Source organism: Lontra canadensis, unplaced genomic scaffold (assembly GCF_010015895.1).
Source record: "Lontra canadensis isolate GAN:19392208 unplaced genomic scaffold, GSC_riverotter_1.0 scaffold161, whole genome shotgun sequence".
NCBI classification, from domain to species: Eukaryota; Metazoa; Chordata; class Mammalia; order Carnivora; family Mustelidae; genus Lontra; species Lontra canadensis.
In genome coordinates, this window is record NW_022631155.1 from 112,282 (window position 1) to 135,481 (window position 23,200).

General features: G+C 46.5%; 1 protein-coding gene across 2 annotated transcripts in view; it reads right to left on the bottom strand.

Annotated features, from left to right (window-relative positions):
• Positions 1-1,329: 1,329 nt before the first annotated feature.
• NSDHL (NAD(P) dependent steroid dehydrogenase-like) overlaps positions 1,330-23,200 on the bottom strand; it is a 30,197-nt gene continuing 8,326 nt past the window's right edge. The window contains exons 2-8 of one of the 2 annotated variants that reach the window (XM_032845244.1): positions 22,154-22,259; positions 18,517-18,675; positions 10,239-10,385; positions 6,558-6,686; positions 4,385-4,527; positions 3,178-3,280; positions 1,330-2,104 (exon numbers count right to left, since the gene is read on the bottom strand). In XM_032845244.1, the coding sequence (XP_032701135.1) occupies positions 1,772-2,104; positions 3,178-3,280; positions 4,385-4,527; positions 6,558-6,686; positions 10,239-10,385; positions 18,517-18,675; positions 22,154-22,259 (1,120 nt within the window). In that variant the 3' untranslated portion in view covers positions 1,330-1,771. Of the gene's footprint in view, positions 2,105-3,177; positions 3,281-4,384; positions 4,528-6,557; positions 6,687-10,238; positions 10,386-18,516; positions 18,676-22,153; positions 22,260-23,200 lie in introns of those variants that run through there. The other variant, XM_032845245.1, reaches the window with a different exon arrangement.

Here is a 23,200-nt window from a genome sequence, read left to right on the forward strand (position 1 = left end):
TCTATCTCCTGGCTGCACCATCGTCACCCAGACCTTTGTCACTTCCTATCCGATCGCCCAAGCTCCACACAGGGTGGCCACAATACGTTTCTTGATTTTTGCGCTCTACTGCGTAAAGCGTCAGTGGTTTCCCATGCCTGCAGGAGACAGTTTAGTGCTCTTGGCTTGGCAGCCCTCAGCCCTGCGTATCCATTCAGCTAAGCCAACCTCCCACTGCTCCACATCCCCCACCCCAAGCCCCGCTGGTCCCTCCTGTGCTTCGCTGGATCCGAGGAAGAAACTGTAACAAGACTCTGAACCCGACCTTTCAGCCTGAAGTGCCACCTACTGACTCAGTCCGATTAGTGCTGTCACCTCCTCCTTGCAAGCATCTTTGACGGTTTTGCCTGGAGGCCGTAGCTCCCCTCCTTGAACTTAGACCACCTTGTCTCAAGTGTCTCATTTTCTGTCTGGTGTTACAGGGGCCTGTGAACATACCTTGGGCTCCTCAATTCTAAGTACCTTAAGGGCAAAGACCTTGTCTGTCTTTTCTAGTTGTGCGCCCCTGCCCCGTCGGCTTAGCACAGTCTCCCCCCGGGCGGGTGTGATACTCCTGTCACAAACCTCACGGCACATACAATATCGTCACTTTCTTCGTGTCCCCGGCTGCCTCTCCACCCCTAGGCAATGACAGAGAAGAGAACAGAAGTCTTTCACATTACATTTCCATCAGTCTGGGAAGAAACCAGGTCCTGTAAGCAGAACGTCACCAGAAAATAGAGAACACCACATCTTGTGTGCTTTGCCTCTTAGAAACTGGCCTGAAGGGATCTATGAGCATGAGCTGCAGAGAAATTGTCCTTTCTGCATCATCTTATGGACTTTCTGCCCAAACGCCAGTGGCTCACTGTCACCCAGCCCCATGCCCCATGTTAGAAGAGCTACACAGCAGAAATGGAAGGCCACTGGGGCACACTACCTTGCAACTAAAAAGGACAATGGGTCTCTGCTGATAGAGAGAGATGTGTGGGGGCACCTGCGTGACTCAATTGGTTAAACGTCTACCTTTGGCTCAGGACATGATCCTGAGGTCCTGAGATCGAGCCCCGCATTGGGCTCCCTGCTCATCAGAGAGCCTGCTTCCCCCTCTGCCTGCCACTAGCCCTGCTTGTGCTCTCTCTCCCTCTTGCACCCGCTGGCAAATAAGTGGATAAAATCTTTCAGGAAAAAAAAAAAAAAGAAAGACGTGTCCACGAAAGAGTGTTTTATGAAAGAACAATGGAAGCAGGCACACCAGCTGTACTGGGCAGAGAACACGGAAGCAGAGAAGGAGGAGGTCAACCAGTGGTCAGTTCCCACTAGGGGCTGATGGGGTGAGGGGTGACAATTATTTAAGCTTTTAAAAAGTGTTTGCTTTACATTCTGCATCTCTCTGAAGTTTCACCATGTGTTTGAAACTCCTGCCTTTCTTCTGTGGCTTCTACTCTAGTACTGCGTTGCACAGAAGTAAATCTAGTTTCCCAACATCGATTAGCAAATGGATTGTTTTTCCCCTACAGCTTCGATTATGTAGGACGCTGGAATGCTAAGTAACCTGGCGGGTTGGGGGGGACAGGGAGAGAACACCAAAAAGCAGAATTCGAAGCTGCCTGCTTTAAGAAATTCCAGTCCAATCTGACAACGGGAGAAATGCCAGCTGTTTCCTCCACCCTTGAAGGATGTTAGTTTGTGGGTCCACAGAGGAGCTGGTGGCTGGGGAATGCACTGAAGTGGGTCCAGTCTCCGGGCTGCATCAGTCGACCTTCCGCAGGTAACGAAAACTCTGCACGGTCCTTTCTATGGCGTCATCCATGCTGACCAGTGGCCGGTAGCCCATGAGCCTTTTGGCTCTCTCACAGCTGTAATAGTGGAACGTGCCAGCCAGTGCGACACGCATCGGTGTGAAAGTGGGCTGGAGCTGGATGACGGGACGCATCACCATCACCAGGAGGGCCAGCAAGAGGGCCAGGTAGTAGGCCACCCAATAGGGGATGTGGTACTTGGGGGCCTCGTAGTTGAGGCCTGTCAGGATGCGGGACAAGAATGTCCAGAAAGGGATGGGTTCGTCATTGGTGATGTGAAATGCCTGGAGAGAGAACAAGAAGTTAGGAAATGCTCCCTAGCTGGAGAGGTGGGCAGAACACACTTGGAACTTGGAGCTCAGGCGTAAGCTGATGACTCAGGCTGGGACCAGTATTTTGGGAAGCTAGTGGCCTCTCCCCACCGGCCCACCCAGCATCTCTGATCTGCAAACGTCAGCCAGCAGCAGAGAGGCTTTTCTGATTGGGAGCTATGGGCAGCCTTAAGGTGCAGACAGGAAAGGTGAGTTTTCTCTGTGGGGCAGGATTTTTAGGTGAAGCTTAGATTGCACTCAGGAAGGTATGTTTGTTAATTTAATTTAATAATCATGTTAATCGTGGTGAAACTCCTTATCTTCAGATGCAACAAGAGGTCACACACCATTTCTCAACTGTGCTGTATTTGGTCTGAAACATAAAGACCGACCCCCACCACCCTAAGTGTCCCAGGAGTGGGAAAACAGCAGAGGCCCAGGAGAAAAATGAGATCCAAAGAGGGGGTTCCAAAGGTAGCAGTGAGAAACAAGGAAGGGGGGGGCCCTATGAGTGGGAGGAGAGGGCGAGGGGGCCCTACTGTGCTCTCCCCTCTCCTCATGAGAGCCTCTTCCCGACATGTCTGTCCTGTGCACCAGGTGCCAAACGCCAGGAGACTGAGATACATCCACCCCTCCGGAGGGGTGAGAGGCATGAGCAAGGGTGGGCAGTGGGGGAGAAAATACGAGATTTTCAGAATGACGGGGAGGGAAGGTGAGTAGCAAGCACCCCACCAAATGTACATGGGACCCTGCTGGAGCGGTCATGTCCACAGTGGGCATCCAGGTCACGTGGCCTGGAGAAATAGGCCCCGAACGCTTGGTCAATCCTGGCTCATTGGCTCTGGATGTGGGCTGTCCTGAGGGATGAGGCACTGTAATTCACCACACTCCCGCCCACAGGGCATCAGCCTGGGAGCGAAGGGGTCCTAAAGCAGATCGGCCAGGATGCAGAAGCATGAAGGCCATCAGCCAATGGATCCAATCCCAGGGACACACAGTCCGAAGACAGGCAACTGTGCTTGGGGCAGGAGGAGCAGGTGCCCTACCTTCCCACTCCCAGCTGCATCTCGGGAGAGGTGCTCTGCAGCCAGGATGTGTCCATGTACCACGTTCTCCACAAAGGTGAAGTCCACCAAGTTCTCTCCGTTTCTGCAAGCAGACGAGGCACGGTTAAGGGACCAGGATTCCTGGGGCCCTCAGAGGGAGATGTAAGGGCCAAGTGACGAGTCTGAAAGCCCGGTCCCCTGCCTGCCCATCCTGGCATGGCATATACAGGTACTCCCTGCTCTAGACTTCTATCTGAGCTGTAAATCATCTTCAGCTCCCCCTAGGACACTCAGGGCTAAGGGCTTGCTTTGGCCTCACACTTTTCTACCATCTCTTTCTAATCCCTCAAAGCAAGAAGACAGGGCAGCAGGGGGGCAAAGCTATAGGCAGGGAGGCAAGGTAGCAAGGCAAAAAAAGAAAGGAAGCAAAGATGTACTGGGGAAACAGCCACGTGCTGTCAGCACCCACAAAGGCCTCGCCACCCGCACTTTCCTGGAGAAGGAATGTGAACACCTCTACAGGCCTTCCTAGATCCAAGGGGAGTTGAAGGCCTGGCCCTTGACCCTGTGCCAGTCTCTCCCCCCTCCCGGGGCCTATTTCCTCAATTTTCAAAAAGGGACATACATATTTTCTCAGGCTACATGATGAGGTACTAAGTTGAACAGTGTCCTACCCAAATTCATGTCTCCCTAGAACATTTGGATGTGACCTTATTTGGAAATAGGGTTTCGGAAATACCATCTCTGAAGATGTGACCAAGTTAAGGTGAAGTCATACTGGGGTCGAGTATGCCCTAAATCCAATGGCTGGTATCTTTGTAAGAGGCAAATTTGGATACAGACACACAGGAAAGATGGCTCATGTGCGGGTGGAGGCAGAGATTAGAGTGACTTGTCTACAAGCTAAGGAACAGCAAAGACGGCTGCCACCACCAGAAGCTGGGAGGAAGGCCTGGAACAGATTTTCCCTCTGTTTCCAGAAGGTACCAATGCTGCCAACACCTTCATTTCAGACTTCTTGCATCCAGAACTGAGAAAGCATTAATCTCTGTTGTTTTAAGCCCCTCGGTTTGTGGTCATTTGTTGGGGGCAGCCGCCAGAAACCCACACAGAGGGCAGCAGAGAAGGCAGCATTAGATAAGAGCTAACCAAACAAGACTGATCTTTGTTAGGGGCCAGGGAGAAGACCAACTGTGGGCCAACTTACCCAATCATGAACTTCATCTTGCCCCTCCTGGCTGCCTCGATGAGAATGGGCACCAACTGGGGGTCCCTTGGGCCAAAAATGCCATGAGGGCGAATGGCCACGGTTAAGAAATTCCCCTTGGGATCATTGGCACCCAGGACTTCCTGTAAAGGAGCAGAAGGGGCATGTCAGGGGACACAGAGGCTGACTTCTGCTCTGGTATAATTTGGGGCTACTTCTCTATCCCATCCACCTACGGGAGACACAGCTGGGTCAAAACCAGTATGATCAGGGGCCCCTGGCTGGCTCAGTCAGTAGACCATGTGACTGTCGATCTCAGGGCTTTGAGTTCAAGCCCCACATCGGTCACAGAGCCTACTTAAAACAACAACAACAACGGCATGATCAAAGAGAAAGGCCTGGGGTTGGGTTCAAAGACTAAAATGCACAAATGCAGTCAGGGGAAGATGAGCCTTGGCCGCAGTCTGTGGAAAAGATCTGAGGGTTCCAGGCAATGAGTTAGCCATGAGCCTCTGCCCTTCTTGCCTTAAGTTCCATGTGCTAGTTCACACCAGTCCTGAGCTGTTCTGGTCAGTTCTGAGTGCCACCCCCTAGGAAGGGACTCTGATGAACCCAAGTGAGCCAGGAAGAAGGGGCTGAGAAGGTAAACGGTCTGGGAGAAACAGGTCAATTCTTTAAGATGTGTCCTGTGAGGCTCAGTGGACAAACCAGAACTTAAGGGATTAAAGTACAAAGAGGTTTTGCCTCAAAAGTAACAAAACATCCTATATGATTTGTTATGTTATTGGTCAAAATGGTGACCATGACAATTCCTACCTAGATGGGACTGTGCACTTATAACATGACTTATGTCACTTGACTCAGGAAGTACGTGCTTGATAAGGACACTTACTGTAATGCCTCACCTAGGATTTCTACTCTATGGTGACAAAATTCCTGTGTACATTTTAGTTCCAGTGATGTTAAGCTACTTGACTGAGTTTACCATCAGGCACCCAACGTCAAGGCAAGTGAGACACTGATGGTCTGAGCCATGGCTGTCCCTTGCAGCTCCTGAGCACAGGAGGTGGGAGTCTCGGTGCCTGAATCAAAGTACACGAGGCCCGGCAACAGCCTCGGTGCTTCCGGGTTAAGTCCTCACAGGTGGGAGCTCTGGAAAGCTCCCTGTGCTCCCAGGAACAGGGTGGCAGAACCTGGAAACGGGACTCTGACTTACAAAAGGCCAGGCTTCTGCCCCTGGATTGGGGAGGCCCTTGTGCCTGCCTGCAGATGAGTTCTGGAACTTTCTGACCTGGAGTGACAGCAAACAGATGGGAGGCAACTGGCTCTCGGGCAGCTCAGAGGAATTCACGCCAAGCAAGCACTAAGCTCTAGCTCGATGTGGGACATGCTGCAAACACCTGGGAGAGGCACTCGCAGCTTCCCCAGCTAAGGCAAGTTGTCTGTGGCCCACAGGCATCCATGGCCTTCAAGTGAGTCTGTCCTTACAGTAATATTCTCCTTGGACGCTAGTGCTGGGGCCGGCTGCTCTGGAGTCCGAAGGCCTGGTGCCCATTACTCAACGCGGACTGCTATGAGAACCAGGTCCTCCCTGGCAAAGTGGGCCTGCCAAGTGGGAATCACTACCTTCCCAAGTACTTTTCCTTAAAATAAAGCAAGATCCTTTCATGGTTTAACTTAAATAAGGGAGGGGGGCAAGAGTGCCCCTAGGAAGGCGTGTTCAAATGAAAACACTTGTGTGTTAAGCCCAAGTTCTGCCTGTGTGCCCGGGGTCAGCATAAATTGCCTCTGATTTCTACGGCAACTGCTGACCTTGCGTGGCCTGGAGGCCCTGTGGTTTCGGGCCCCTCCCAGCGGCACGGCCTCAAGATGCAACTGAATCCCTGCGCATCAACTGTCCTCCGGCATAACCTGCTGCTGCCGACAGTGTCTCCCTTACGGGCTCCTTGTGAAGCTTAAACGAGGTACTTCCTGTACAATACTCAGACCCCTGTCTGGTCACATTAAGCTATTGGCATCGTTTTTAAAGTTGAATTTCAGCCCCAAAGTTCACTTCCCCAGTTAGGTATGCAGGCTTGAGAACATTAACGGCATAAATACTTTTCTGAAAAATCTAAACCATCCAGATGTTCATGGAACTTGCTTGTCACTCAACCAGTTCTCGGGTACATACTCTCTCCTGTAAGATTTTTGTCTCCGTGTAATAGTCAATCGGTCTCACAGCGTAAGGGAGGTCTTCAGTTCCATTCTTGATGTTGACACCCTCAAAAATGACACTGGCACTGCTGGTTAAAATGAGTTTCTGGCAGAAGAGAAAGGAAGATTTAAAAAATACAAGAAATGATCACTATTTAAAGAAGCTGATGGTCATACATGAAACAAAATCAAATGGCCCACTTTGTAACCATATAAATGATTTATTGCTTTTCAGGCCTTCTTAAAATAATTCAAAGCTCACCTTCTTCTGTAGCTACGTGGATTTGACACACATTCTATTACATTCTAAAACAGTGGATTTCACCTTTTTTGTCTGCTATCACTACTGAGAGATGGTACGGACTTCCATTATTTGTGGTATCTCAGTATGGGAATGATTCCCCAAGGGAAAAGGATAGCCCACAAACTCCAAGGGTCATGTCTGTCTCAAAGAGATGCTTTGTGATTCTAAGGCCAACCCTGGCATGTCAGCACATGTACACATGCCCAATTGAGGGCGCCTGGGTGGCTCAGAGGGTTAAGCCTCTGCCTTCAGCTCAGGTCATGATCTCAGGGTCCTGGGATCGAGCCCAGCATTGTGCTCTCTGCTCAGCAGGGAGCCTGCTTCCCCCTCATCCACATGCTACTCTGCCTACTTTTGATTTCTCTCTTTGTCAAATAAATAAATAAAATCTTAAAAAAACCCCCAAATGCCTCAAAGTTGTTCTCCTTTACCATTATTATTTTTAGTAGTCTCATTTATACATACTGATTTCCTACGAGGGTCTCCGCTTCCCTCTGGTTAAGGGCGGCGCCCAATACTGAACACCATTAGCTCGAATCATAGCTTTACCACTTTTATTCGACATTGTACTGAAGTCCTAGCAGGCACGGTGGGTTAAGACAAACAAGGAATAATTTGGAAAGAAGAGACAGAACTATCACCATTCACAGTTGTTGGAAATGTCTACGTAGAAAACATTATGAACATATAGAAAATTTTACAGTTCTGGGGAGTACAAAATCAATATACAAAAACCAACTGTGTTTCTATGCGTTAGCAATTAAAAATGTAATATGAAAGATATTACTTCAATAACCAAAAATTAGGTACAGAGGGATAAACTTGACAGAGGATGTGCAAAACCCTTCTAAAGTAAAGGGTAAAGTATTAAAAGGCATTCACGAGAGAGAAAGAGATGATGTGTCTATGGATACAGAGACTCAGTATCGGCAAGGTATCTGTGCTCTCCCAAACTGCCTTTAAATTTGATGCAGTTACAGTAATGATTCCAAGAGGAACTTGACAGGCTGATTCTACAATTTAGATGCATGAGCAGAGAGCTAAGAACAGCCGGGCAGATTCTGAAGAACACAGCTGGGGGTGGCTTGTCCCAGCAGTTACTGAGATTCATCCTATGGCTTGCTTGTGAGGGCAGAGCGCGGTGGCACGGGCGCAGGCGGAGGCCGACCGGGTGGAAGAGAGTACTGCAACAGACCCATGCGAGGCACCGATGCCTGCGGTGTGCAGGACGGGGCGCTGGGCGGGTGGAAAGGATGGATCGCGGGATAAATGGTGCCAAGCAACAAAAATTCAATCGGTACCTCAGACCATATAGAAACGCAAATTCCTGGTGGATTAAAGATTTAAATGTGCAAAGTAACGCTTTAAACCTTTGGGGAAAAAACCCCAAATCAAATAATCTTTTGATGTTACTCTTATCAAATGATTCCTAAATACAACATGAAAGCCATTTTTTTCCTTTTTCTTTTCATTCGAGAGAAAGAGAGGGAGGGAGGGATAGAGGGAGCACGAGATGGGTAAGTCTCAAAAACATAACATTGGGGGAAAAAAGCAAGTTGCAGGAAGATAGAGTCAAGATATCATTTCTATAAAGTTTTTAACTTTATAGAAACTGATAACTTATATTGTGGCTGCACCTGGAGCAAAACAGCAACGATAAATCCGGATTAAGAACACTGGTTCCCCAGGGGTGGGCAAGGACAGCAAAGGCCTCGAGAATGGATACACATAGAACTTCAATTCCACCGGTGACGTTACTGAAATGCTGTGATGATTATATGGGTGCTATGTCATTCCTGAATCTTTTCTGGATAACAAGGTTATTCCATTTAAAAAACAGCAGCCAGAAAATTCCAAACTCTAGTTACACAAGCATGGTGTAGACTAAGGAGGCCGGGATTTGCCATCAGAGAGTCTGATCTGAGTCCCACCTCTTTCATTTACTAGCAAAGGGCTATTTCCTCACCTCTTAAGTGACATTAGTAGCTCCCGGTTAGCTATCCAGGAGCAAATCAGGTGACAACTGCAGGGCAAAGTTCCTTGCCATTTGCAAAGCATAAGGGGTGGTTTTGACCCTGATCCTTCCTTTCCAGGGCACTGAGCCCTTTAGAGCTTCTTCCTCAGATGTTCTTGCTGGGCCAGCTGATGACGCCGGGGACCCCATAAGGGTGAGCCGAGAACCCGCATTTGTAACAAAGCATGTGGTAGAAATGTATAGCTCCTCAGGTCTGAGTTATAACAGGTTTCTATTGGTGAAAAGTAAATAGCTTGAAAATAGAGGCAAAGTCTGGAAAACAGTATGGCAGTTCCTTGAAAGGTTAAACACAGAATTACTGTCTGACCCAGGAATTCCACTTCCGGGTCTTTACCCAAAAGAACTGCAAGCAGAGACGGGAGCAGGTATCGACACAGGCATGCTCCTGGCAGCACGATGCACAGTACTTTCTCAAAAGTAGAAACAACCCAAATGTCTACTGGTGGATGAATGGCTAAACAAAATGTGGTCTATCCACTCAATGAAACATTATTCAGCGGTTAAAAAAAAAAGAAGGAAATTCAGAGACACGGTACAGCACGGATGAGCCTAGAACACATCACACTGAATGAAGTAAGTTAGTCAGAAAGGTACAGATACCGTATGAGTCCACTTCTTTGACATCTCTAGATTCATGGAAACAGAATGTAGGATGGTAGGTACCAAGGGCTTGGAGAGGAGGGGGTGGGGAGCTGATGCTTAATGGGGATGGAGTTTCAGTTTGAGAAGATGAAAGTTCAGGAGGACGGTGGGGATGTTTGCACAGCAATATGAATGCACTTGATGCCACTGAGCTGTAAATTAAAAAATGGTTAAGGGGCGCCTGGGGGGCTCAGTTGCTTAAGCGACTGCCTTCGGCTCAGATCATGATCCCAGGGGCCTTAACAGGGCCCCGTGTTGGGCTCCCTGCTCAGCAGGGAGCCTGCTTCTCCCTCTCTCTCTGACCCTCCCTCTGCCACTCCCCCTGCCTGTGATCTCCCACTCTTTCTGTCAAATAAGGAAATAAATAAAATCTTTTAAAAAATGGTTAAAATGGTAAATTGTATGACATTTATTTAACCACAATAAAAAATAAAAGCAATATCGACACTTTTATGGCTCTTTAACCAAAGACTAAGCCTTAGGGTCCTTAAATGGCCTATTGACATGCAGCTCACGTTGGCCCAGCAGCAAATAGGACTCAGTTTCTAGAATCTGCATTAACACTTTAGGAAGCAAGCCTGGCTAGGCCCAGGAAGAGAACAAGAAGAATCCTGGCTCCCACACTTAGAAAGGGCCATGACATGCTCCTGACAGCACTCACTCAGCTTTCCCCTTACCTGAACCCCAGCCGCTTTGCAAGTTTCAATGACATTCTTGGTGCCAATGTAATTCACTCTATAAAAGAGTTCCTTGTTGTTACTGGATGGTGGGGGTGATGCACAGTGGAAAACTGTGCTTACACCTTTCAGAGCTGGGTACAGATCCTGGAAAAGCAAACAAAGACAAAAAAAAATCACTCCCGCTTTAGACAAGTAAACAGCCTCCTCACATTCCCACTGTCCAATCTGTGGCACGTAGGTGTCTTGCCCTTTTATAATTTTGTAATTAACATGAAAATACATCTCATTGTAATTAACATGAAAATACATCTCATTGTAAAAGAGTCAAACTAAGTACCTAGGATGGGAACCATGCTGTCCCTTCAATTGCCTCTCTCCATTGACTAGTCCCCAATAAAAACTGTGTTAGGGCTTTAGAAACCTGTGGGATCCAGAAGAAGGTAATATCTGTACCTCTGTGCACCATGGGGGTGGGGGAGTGTGACAATACAAGACACCTGGGGGTAAAAGTCTTGGGAAAATAGATACAAACTATGAATCACATGAAAAAGTTCCATACCATGAAAGGCAGTGCAAATAGCCAATACAAGGAGTATTCCTTTCTGTGAAAATAGATATAGAACAGCAATCTGAAAGGGAAGGAAAACATGTCCATTTGATTTACTGCTAAAAGGAACCAAAACTCCTGGGAGCAATGGCTGACTGCAGATCTGGGTCAGGAAATAGACAAGAAAAGCCAGGAACACCTTGTCAAATCACAAAGTAAGGACGCTAGCCAAGACTCCTGGGGTCCTGTTGAACTCAAGAGTTAACCTGAAGAGGCTCTCACTGTCCCAAGAAGGGACAATTTGATCACCAGTAAGAATAAGAATTTGTTCTATAAACTAATGAGTAAAGGTAAGGCCAAGCAAAGAACTGAATCAATTAAAGAAAGATAGCATGTCACCATTTTCTGAAACGTTCATTCGGTAATAAGATCTAAGAATGACCATCAATAGATTCACATTACTAAAAGAAAGACAATCATGAATTACGTGCCTAGATTCAATGATTATCAATATTTTTCCATAATTGTCTTTGTGTAGATAATGGACATATGATTTTTTTTGAAACCATTAGAGAGTGAGCTGCAGGCAATGTGCCACTTTGCCTCTAAGCTCTTCACTACGTATCTTCTAACAACAAAGACATTTTCCTAAATACTGCTAAATAATGATCACATACAAGAAAGGTTACAGGATAGGACACTCTTTTCCAATAATCAGTCTATATACAAATTTCCCCCATTGTCCCAATAATGTCCTTTAAAGGCATTTTTATATTTCGATCCAGGATCCAGTCACAGATCATATTACATTTAGTCCTCCTATCTCTTCTGTTTCTTTGAATCTGGAACATTCAGTGATGATTCTTGCCTGGAACAATTATTAACATACTGGTTGCAAAATGGTAAAATCCTAATTTTTACTTTTATTAGTTGACATTCCTCTGTAATGTAGATTATATTCTACATTATGTAATGTAGAATTTATTATCTACATATGTAATTGTACATTATCTACATATGTAATGTAGATTATATTCCTCTATATAATTTTTCTTTTTAGCATTTCCATGGACACATGGATTCTTATTTTATTCAATGCATTACAATCCACTACTATTGTCTATTGTGAGGCTTAAAACGTCCCAAATTTGGCTAGTAGGGGTTCTTGAAGTTGGTTCTTGCATTCTTTTGGTATGTTCCCATTAGTTTTTGAACACGTTTTAAAAAAAGTAGGCTCCATGTTCAGAATGGAGCTCAATGTAGGGCTTGAAATCACAGCCCTGAGATCAAGACCTGAGCTGAGTTCAAGAGTCGGACACTTAATGGACTGAGCCACCCAGGTGCCCATGAGTACTTCCTAATTCTGTCCTAAGAAAGCGTTTCAGGCTCACTTGGACCACCCCCGCTCAGAGTCCTGAATGGGAGCCCTGTTTTCTTCTATGGGCAATTGTGTCTAGCAATGAAAATCTGAGCATTAGATAACGCTGATTGCTATTGGTGCCCCAGAAGAAAAAATGGAACCAAAGTCATATCCAGCTTTTAGTCTACTAGAAATATAGTAATACAAGGCACAGCTGTGACTTTAAATTTAGTAGGACCCACATCAAAAAAGTAAAAAGAAACAGATGAAAATAATTATAACATATTTTAAGATAAGATTATCCAAAATATTATCACTTCGACATGTAATCGATAGAAAAAGCATTTATGAGTTATCTATATCCCCTTTTTCTATTCTAAGTCTGCTTTACTGGACAGTGCAGTCCTAGGTCTTCCAGTTTGGAGAGAACACCAGAGGACAGAGGGACATAGCAAACAAAACCATGGGGATGCAATCTGTGAAATCTAGTCCCTGGGAAATGTTGTAGGACAATAAGCACAGTTTTAACTAAATATCGGTTATTCGACAAACAAAATGGGAAGGGGAACATATAGGAGAGACTTAACTAGGTCAATCAACTTCAATGTCTTCACCTTTTTGGCTCCTTATTTGGAAAAAAATCTACATAAAAATTCTTATTAGACATTCAGGGATATTTGAACACAGGTTGGAGATAAAGGAATTGTCAGAGTGTTTTAGGTGTAGTCATGGAATTGTGTTTTTAAAAAGGCTCCTTTAAGGAGCACTTGGGTGGCTTAGTCGGTTAAGTGACTGCCTTCAGCTCAGGTCATGATCCCGGGGTCCTGGGATCGAGTCTCGCATCGGGGTCCCTGTTCCATGGGGAATCTGCTTCTCCCTCTGCCTCTGCGCCCCCGTCCCTCGTGAATAAATAAATATTTTAAAAATGCAAAAAAACGGCTCCTTTAAGTCTTGCAAAAAGGGAGGGGGCACCTGGGTACAGTTAGTTAAGCATCAGACTCTTGGTTTTGGCTCAGGTCTCATCTTGGGGTCGGAAGATCAAGCTCCCTGGGCTCCATGCTCAGTGTGGAGTCTGCCTGAGATTCTCTCCCTCTCCCTCTTGCCTCTCCCCCACTCATGCTCTTTCCTCCTCAAATTAATAAGTAAATCTTTAAAAAGACTCCTTATCTTTTAGAGACAAATACTGAAATATTTATAAAAAAAATGATAATGGTGCCTAGGATTGGCTTCAAAATAATCTGAGGGTGGTGTGGGGATACAGGTGAAGCAAGACTCTCCATGACTGGACACGAAACAGGAAACCTATAAAATATTACAAAGACAGAAAGTGAAAGAACATATGAGGGAGAAACTAACAGACATGTAGATTATAATGAAGACTCTACTGTATGTCCGGTAAGGCTTCCAGAAAGAAACAAAATAGAGAATGGAGGTATAGTCAATATTTGAAGAATTTTCCAGAAATGAGGAAAGGCATGAGTCCTCAGATTTTTAAGGCCCACTAGCTGTTGAGTAGGTTTTAAATATAAAACTAAAATACAGACCTAGACATATTCTCTACAAAACACATGGGATAAAAAAGAAAATCCTAAAAGGCACGAGAGGAAACCCAGCTGACCCTCAAAGGAATGATGATCAGATTGAGCACCGGGAGGAATAATTATGAACCTAAAATTCCGCACCTCTCCCAGCAAATCAGCATTTATGAGAGGGTGAAATAAAGACATTCTCAGGCACATGAGGACTCAGCTCAGTGCCCAGATATTCAGTGAGAGATGCTAAAGGAAATGCTTCAGGAAGAAGAGGAAGGAACCTGGGAGAAAGAAATGGGGAATAAGAAGTACTGATGAATGAACTCAAGAATATGGCAGAAAACCCAAGCGGTAACTTTCACACCCATTTCTGAATGTCCTTCACCCTCTTCATGGCCTCCTGAGTTTGGACTTCATGATCCATCATGGCGGTCTCGGCCTTGCTCATGTCTGTCTTCACCAAGCTGGTCTGGCAAACTCTGGCCCTGGTTAAGGGCGACTCTCTCCTTGTCTCTGCAGGTGCCTGAGAGCAACACACCATGGTAGCGGGTCTCGCTTTGAGTTTGTGTTTACAACAAATCTGTAAACAAATACTAGCAACACCATCACAGGAGCAGTTGGGAGGGAAGCTGAAATTTGCTATGGAGCCTCATGTCCTTTGAGGGGACCCAGCAGTGATCTGAAGAGACAATATCCCTGCCTTCATGGAGCTTATTTTCTGTGGGGGCGGTGGGCGGAGAAACCAGCAGACATAGGGTACATCAGGTAGTACCAAGTGTCATACAGAAAGCTCAGGTAGAATAAAGGTGATCTGGAGAGACTTAAACAAATTTAGGGAGCAAGCTCTGTGGTTCACAAAGAGCACTCCTGGCAGAAAGAGCAGTGAGTACAAAGGTCCTGAGGCAGAAACACAGTTGGTGAGTTTGAGGAGTAGGAAAGAGGCCAGCGTGCCTGCAGCACTGAATGAGTATAGGACAGGGTGAGGCCAGAGAGGGAGTGAGGCTGATCATGCAGGGCCTCGAAGGTGATGATAAGGGCCTATACATTTACGCTAAACAGAAATGGACCACTGGAGGCTTCTGAACAGAGGGGCATCACGATTTGACTCACGCATTAACAAGGTGGTGGCTGGGACCAGCACGGTAACAAAGGAAGGAGTGAGAAGTCGCTGGACTGGGGATCTATTCTGAGAGTTCAATGGACACAATCTGCTGATGAATGAGATGGAGGGTACAAGAGAAAGGAATCAAGGGTAAATCTAATGTTTTCTTTTTTTTTTAATATGAAGAAGCCTGGTTTTATTTTTTATTTTTTTTAAGATTCTATTTATTTGACAGACAAAGATCACAAGTAGGCAGAGAGGCAGGCAGAGAGAGAGGAGAAAGCAGGCTCCCCGCTGAGCAGAGAGCCCGATGTGGGACTCGATCCCAGGACCCTGAGATCATGACCTGAGCCGAAGGCAGAGGCTTAACCCACTGAGCCACCCAGGTGCCCCTAAATCTAATGTTTTTGGACAAAGCAATTGGGAGGACAGAGTGGGCCATTTACTGAGACAGACAGGACTTTAGTAGGTTCGCTGTAGTGGGGGCGGGGACTCGCTGTAGTGGGGGCGGGAACTCGCAGCAGGGAACCAGGAGCTGAACTGTGAACTGTGAACAGGGCAAGTACAAATGTCTATTATGTATCCACACAGAGATGTCCAGCAGGCAGCTGGATGGACACGAGTCCAGCAGAGCTACAGGCTGCAGATCTCAAGCTGGAGCTTGTCAGCCCCGACACTGTACTTCGTCTGTGAGCCGGGGACGGAGGGCTTCGCTTGGACACCAAGTGTGCTCAGAGAAGGAAAGAGATGTAAGCAGTGAGCTCTGGAGCCTGCTACATTCAGATATTACAGAGCTAATGAGGCAGAATGGCAGGAGGAGAAATGGGCAAGTGGGGTGTCCTAGGCTTGGCCACTGGATCTGGTTGCCTCCAGGTCCTCGGTGGCTGTGACAGGGGTTGCTGGTGACAACCTCATGGGAGTGCTTGCAACAGACAGTGGAATGAAGCAATCACAGGCGGCAAGGGCAAATGGCTCTTTGAGCTCTCCTGTGACGGTGGAGAGAAGTGGGAGCACACATCAGGGTATTTTGCTTTCTTAAGATGGGTGATTCTGCAATGTGTCTGCGTGTTGTTGGCTATGACTGGGTGGAGAAGGACCCATTGCTGATGCGGGAGAAGAAGACCAGAATCCCCAGTGGGGCTGGCTGAAGGCCATGGTCAGTAGAAAGAGGCAGAAACCTTATGTTTTCTTCTCCAGCCCCGTTCAGCTGCCCAGAGGCTCCCAGGGAGGAAGGAGAATCAGATTTAAACATGGCTGGGGTTACGCCGAGGAAGTTATTCCATCCAACACTGGTCTAGGTACTGCTGCAAAGGTATCTCACAGCTGGGGTTGACACCTGTCATCAGCTGACTTTAAGGACCGGAGAGTGTCCTCCGTCCTCTGGGTACGCTTCATCTACTCACTCAAAAGGCCTTAAGAGCAAACCCTGAGGTTTCTGTAAGAAAAAATTCTGCCTCAGGACTGTAGCAGCACGTCTCGCCCAAGTCTCCTGCCTGCTGGCTTGCCTTGCAAATTGGTCTTGCCAGCCCCACAATCACACGAGCCAAATTCTTTCATTAAATCTCATTCTATCGCCAGCCCCCCAGCCACTTCCTCTGTCTACATACACACGCACCTTACTGGTTGTTTCTTTGGAGCGCCCTGACTGACGATAGAGACAAGAAGAAAGAGGCAAGGCGGCTAAGTGTTATGCAAGACAGTGAGTCAGTCATGGACTTCAAGGCAGTGAGGACACAAACGGGGTGAAGGGCAGTGGCAAGGAGCCCGATGTCTGGTACAGCGCAGGTATTAGAGGGCCTGAACTAGAAAGACAGTAGGTGCTGCTCAGAGCGGAGGGCCTGCAAGTGAGATCGTGGAGAGGACACATTTACTGGTGACAACAGGCTCTGGGGCGGGGGATGACAACAGGCCTGGAGGCCAAGAATGAGAGGAGGCCAAGGAGAGGTGAGGCGAGAGTACTGGCAGGGTCATGTGTGTGAATACTGAGCTCATCAGCAATTATGACAAGGCTGACCTCAGCCAGGAACTAAAATCACTAAGAAATGAGAAGGAGCCACCTGGGAAAGTTGGGAAAGGGAGCAGGTGCCCATGGAGGACTGTCACAGGGAAGGGCACTGGGGTATGTACAATCTGCCGCATCCCCCACACAGCCAGAGGGACCTCAGGGCAGTGAGGAAGTGGCAATGACAAACAAGGAAGACTTCTACCCCATCTCCAGGCTCAGAGGCGTGGGCAGTGTGGGAGGGAAAACAGCCTGGAGGGGAAGCCGTATCTTAAAATTCAAAGTAACAAAACCATAGTAAAGGATGCCAAAGCCAAGAAAAAAAGGTCACTGATGGGCTAAGGGAAGCTATCTGTGACACAGCATTCCAGATAGAAAGGAATTACAGAGCCATAAGAAAAACAAGGTAAGCCAAACACAAATGGACAAAGGTCACTGACAGGCAACCTCACAGACCATCAACAAAGAGCAGAGCCTGGCATCCTGAACAGGGAGGGCACATGCCTGTAAGCCTCACCTAGGTACCATTCTACACCTTTCAGAATGGTGACACCAGAAAGTCTAACTACATCAAATGTTGGCAAAGACGTACAATAATGGCGATCCTACCTACCACGCTGCTGGTGTGAATGGAAAATTGGCATAGCAGCTTTGCTGAGCAATAGGGCAACATCTAATAAAATTCAAAATGTTAATACCCTTATGACACAGATAAAGCCTGCAAACGTGATGCTCCGTGAAAGAAGCCAGTCACAAAAGGACAGATATCGCATCACTCCACTTAGATAGGCACCTCCAGAGAGACAGGAGAGGAGTGCTTGTCAGTGGCTGGGAGGGTAGTAGAGGAAATGGGGAACGATTGCTAATGGGCCTGGGATTTTCTTCTTGGTGGACAAAAATGTTCTGGAATGAGATAGAAGTGATTGTCACACAACTCTGTGAATACACTAACAACCACTGAGTTGTATATTTTAAAAATGTTAAATTTACAGAATGTGAAGCAAATCTCAATGAAAAAAACTCCTGAAAGCCAGCAATTGCACTTCTGGGCATTACAGGGGACCCTTGAACAATATGGTCTGAACTGCACGGGTCCCCTTATATGTAGTTTTTACATAAATACAGTACAGTACCATGAATGTATTTTCTCTTCCTTATGGTTTTCTTTTTCAAATTTTTGTTTCAATTCCCTTCCTTTTGTTTTTCTTCATAACATTTTCGTTTCTGTAGTTTACTTTATTGTAAGAATATAGTATATAACACATACAACACACAAAATGTGTGCTAATTGACTGTTTATGTTATCAGCAAGGCTTCTGGCCAAGAGTAGATTATTGGGGACTCCCCAAGCTTTTGGGGAGTCAAAAGTTGTACACAGATTTACAACTGCATGGGGGTCCATGCCCTGACCCATGCTGTCTCAAGGCCAACGGAATACTCTGCAACAGCAGGAGGTACGCTATAGCTGGTGGACAACTGTGTTTGCAAATGAAGGTGTCCTGGCCAATGGCCACACCCACTCATGCGCAGAGCTCGGCTGCTTTCCCAGTACCATGGCAGAGTAGAGTTGTACTGACCGAATGTGGGTTACGTTCTTTCCTGTAACTTCAAAATTTTTCAAAAACATGTTTTTTTTTTTTTTTAAACAATGTGGCTGACCTGGGAGTCGGGCAAGCCTGTAGTTTCCTTCTGGGGGCCTGTGGAACCCTGACAAGGCTGGGTGGTGCATTACCTGTTGGCTGCAGAGGTCTCCTAGGAAGAACTGCACCCGGGGATTGTCGAACCCCTGCCGCATATCAAATACATTGACAGTGTAGCCCCTTGCCAGCAACTGCTCCACCATGTGCTGCCCCAGGAATCCAGAACCTCCGATAACTGTGCACTTAGTGGCCTGTAGAAAGAAAGGGGTGGTAGGTGGTACGTGAGCACTGGAAGCTACAAAGCGCATCTAGCTGTTTGAACTTCTCGTGCTCTATCGCCAGTGGTACCCTCATCTCCCGGGGTCAGTTAAGAAGGAAAGAGAGAGAGCAAATGAGACCAAGATAGATGTGGCTGGACTGGATGATCTCATACATGCACGCTGCACATTTAACGAAAGGAGCAGGAGGCATCTCCGAAGAAAAATGAAACTACCAACGATCAAAACTGGACAATACAAAAAACCCCAAAGCGATACTTCTTGCTCCTAATAACTGAGGCCTGGGACTTCTAAGGCATAAGAAACAGAAACAAAACAGAACAACATACCACCCACTCAACTGACAATGTCCACTTAAACCATCAGAGAAGAAAGCAAGGTCTCTATGCTCACAGGACAAAGCCCCTTTCCCTCCCTAACCAGTCCAGGGCTGGGCTGCGTGACTTCAGGCTTGTCGCCTACCCACTCCCTGCCTTAGTATATCCAAGACTGTTGCTGTCTGGTAGGATCTCCTGAGGGGTTGCAGGGAGGATCGGCAAACTGTTAATCAGCCAGGCCCAGGACTTGTTTTCCCTTCTCTGAGCCCTGAGCAAGTTGAGGTATCAGGAAGAGCCGTGGTGTTTACATTTCAGCTTTTGCAACTTGTGCCCCTTCTTAGTTACATTCCAATTCCGCTAACTGGGGATAATGGAAGGCCAGAGCACCAGATGCGGGCACTTCAATACTCTGACACCGGGGAGGCGGTGTAAAACTGCATCTGCTGCATACTGATTGAGCTGGCTCCAAGTGCCTCTGAAGGCACACCCTGGGGGACTTTTGGAAACCATATCTGGGCTTCCTGAAGGTGACAAATCCCCATTCTCTCTCCCTAAGATCATCAGAGCTGGGAGTGTGGAAACGGAAGACATTAAAGATGTGGTCCATATATACAACGGAATATTACTCAGCCATCAGAAAGGATGAATCCCCAACATATGCATCAACATGGAAGGGACTGGAAGAGATTATGCTGAGTGAAGCAAGCCAAGCAGAGGGAGTCAATTATCATATGGTCTCACTTACTTGTGGAGCACAAGGAGTAACATGGAGGACATTAGGAGATGGAGAGGAGAACAGAGTTGGGGGAAATTGGAGGGGGAGAGACTGTGGACTCTGAGAAACAAATTCTAGGTTTTAGAGGGGACAGAATTGGGGGGGATGGGTGAGCCTAGTGGTGGGTATGAGGGAGGGCACGGATTGCATGGAGCACTGGCTATGGTGCATAAACAATGAACCTTGGAACATGAAAAAAATAAAATAAAATTAAGATGTTTAAAAAAAAAAAGAAATTCTGGGGCGCCTGGGTGGCTCAGTGGGTTAAAGCCTCTGCCTTCGGCTCAGGTCATGATCCCAGGGTCCTGGGATCGAGCCCCGCCTCGGGCTCTCAGCTCAGCAGGGAGCCTGTTTCCCCCTCTCTCTCTCTGCCTGCCTCTCTGCCTGCTTGTGATCTCTCTCTCTGTCAAATAAATAAACAAAATCTTAAATGAAAAATTAAAAAAAAAGCAATTCTGCTCCTGACTAGAAAACAGTCAACCAACCCCTCTACTTTGTCCTTAAATACCTCTATGACTGCGATATGCAGGAGACTCGGGAGGCGCCGGGGTCCCTTCTACACATTCACCCCTTCAACCTGGTGTCCCATCCAGGCGGGCATCTTTAGTGGAGTCCCTCGGGCCACCTGGAGATGGCTCTGGAGCTTTGGCATCATTGGTCCGGGCCTGCATAATCTACTGACATAACCAGCCTTGCCATTCCACCCCCGACACCAAATGATCTCTTGAACCCATTTCTGTCTAGGTTTTGTTTTGATGACTCCCACATACATGTCATCATACCATGGTAAATAATTTGCACTTCGACTCAAATTTTGACTTTCTGCAGGACACAGGCAAACTAAATATGCAATTCCATTTGATCCTCATGTGGGCTACCCCTTCTCCTTTCCTCAAGTCATCTGTACAGGAAAATGCAGTATTTTTAGATAACTCCAAGCCTCCCTGCTCCCCAAACTGATTTTTCACGGTTTACTAAAAGTTTGCCTGAATCCAAAGGTGTTCAGACTAGACATGTTTTGATAGTATCCCACAGGATTTCAGATTATTTTGGTTATATTATCCGGCATCTCTAGTTACAGTTGTTTCAAAGTTTGATGTTCTAATTAAAAAAAATCAAATAATCTTTCTATTATGTCCAGTGTAATTTCATTTCATGATTTTAAATGTGGATAATCCTTTTTTTAAAAGAGATTTATTGATTTATTTGAGAGAGAAGGAGAGAGCATGTGCATGGGGGAGGAGGGGGAGAGACTTTTTTGTAATGATGGGAACTTAACTGACATTTATCTCAGAGAAGTCAGGTATGCGATGGGGCAATGTCTCCAATCATACCCGTAATACTACATGGTTAGAGATCGTGTGAGATAACCACTTGCTTTTTACCGCCACGAATGATGATGCAGAGGAAGTGGGCACAGTGGATAAGAAGGAAATGTGTTCTAACCACTCCAAACTGAAATCAGGTAGTGAGACACAAGAATGGGTTACTCAGGGAAATTACAAACTCAACATCTTGGAAAGAGTTTTAAGAAAGAGTTTTAAGAATAGAATAGAAAGCCAACCGAATGATTTCAATTGCACTATGATCTTGGGCTAAGAGAATGGTTTAGGCCCCTGGGTTTCTTTAACCTGTTCTGTTTTCCTTCGTCGCTAGCAGTGGGCCTCTTTTCAGAAGTCTTACATAGAATATATTATAAGGTAAGATGAAAGTATTCTTTTTATTTTAGTAGTTCAAATTTATAACTTCTACTTCTTATCAAGTCAGCCAGCAACAAAGAACACCATTGATACAACCACTGAAATCTACATTTCTTTGGCAACCAGACTCTCACATTAACCTTCAACTAACAGAGGCGATTTAGAGGCTTTATTCTGAGCTATGCATGAAGACCAGGATGGTCTGGTGGTTCAGGGCACCTCCTGGGCGTCTATAATTTATTAACATTTGATACAAACACGTTTGACCTTGGTGTGATTTCATTTCTGAAGTGTCAGCATTCATTAAAAGTGAGTCAAAAAGTCAAACCCAACATCTACAGATCTACACAAAGATCCTCCAGGGGGGCCTAACAATTCCTTCAAGTCTTTTCTGACACTTGCTCAAATCACAGCATCATGAACAAAGAAACGGATGTTGAAACCACTACTGACATTGTTCTGACATTGTTACACAGCGGTAAGTAACTGGTAACTTAAATAAATATATATGTATCTTAAAAGTCAACACTGATTGATTAAATAAATGTACCAAATACAATTTTTGACCCGCAGCTAGTATCAATGGTTTGCTGGTAGTGTATGTGTGCTTGACTTCCCCCTTACCTGGTTTTGGCTGATCTTTTTCATGTCGTACTTACATTGGGAATGTCTTCTGTCCGATGTGTCTGTGTGTCTCTCACTGGCTCATCACATGCTTGGTCCATTTCAGCTCCGAATCTGGTTACGCTTGTGATGAAGTTTTCTCTTCATAAAGACATATTTAGAGACATTCATGTTACACGACTGAAACATCTCTTAGGTGTTCGTGTTTTTGTGGGTGCCACCCCGGCGGGTTTTCACGAAGAGCTGAACCAGCGCTGTCGCTGTTAAAGGAAGCTTCCTGCTTCCCGCTCCTGACGCAAGGGCGTGACTGGGCCCATGACTCACCATACACTTGAATTAGAGGCAGAGTGAAAAGTGAGTTAAATGACTTCACTCATCGTTTACAACAAAAGGAACACCTGTGGCACTGCAGCGTTTTCCATGGCGCTCACGGGCTCCAATTGTCCTGTTAGTCTGTACTTATCATTACGCTGTGGTAGTACGGTGGCAAAATGCACAGACCTTAGGAGTCCCGGGTTCTGGTGCCAGCCCTGCTACAAACTAGACACAACCTCTTTGCCGCTGCTGAGTTTCCCCCAAATGGACGACGTGCTCATCCCCGTGACGCGAGGGCAGGGGCTGCTGGGAGGGCTAGAGTGTAACAGGAGACAGAGCTCTTCTTCTCCGTGAAACGAAAGCCACCCTGACAAGGTGTGGAAGGACCCAGTGTCTGTGACCATCAGAAACCCGCAGGAAGTGGCCCCAGCGTGGTGAGCACCGAGTACCTCACAACCGCGAGACAGTGAAGTCTGTCGGCTGACAAAGACACACACCGCCAAACAGAAGAGTGGTTTCTAAGAGAAACTTTTGTGATAGCCCTTAGGATATGCTCCTCTCTCCATTCACTCACAATACTGACGTGAAAACCAAGAGCAGTGCTCAGTCTGGGTTAGATGTATTCGGTCTTACACCTGTTTTCTTTATAGTGGTCAATGTACTAAAGTCATGGATTTCCAACAGAGAAACAGATACTATCTGGAGACGGTGAAATCTGTCACAAAGAAAACAATCGAACTGCCTGCAAAAAGCCATATTCAGAGAAC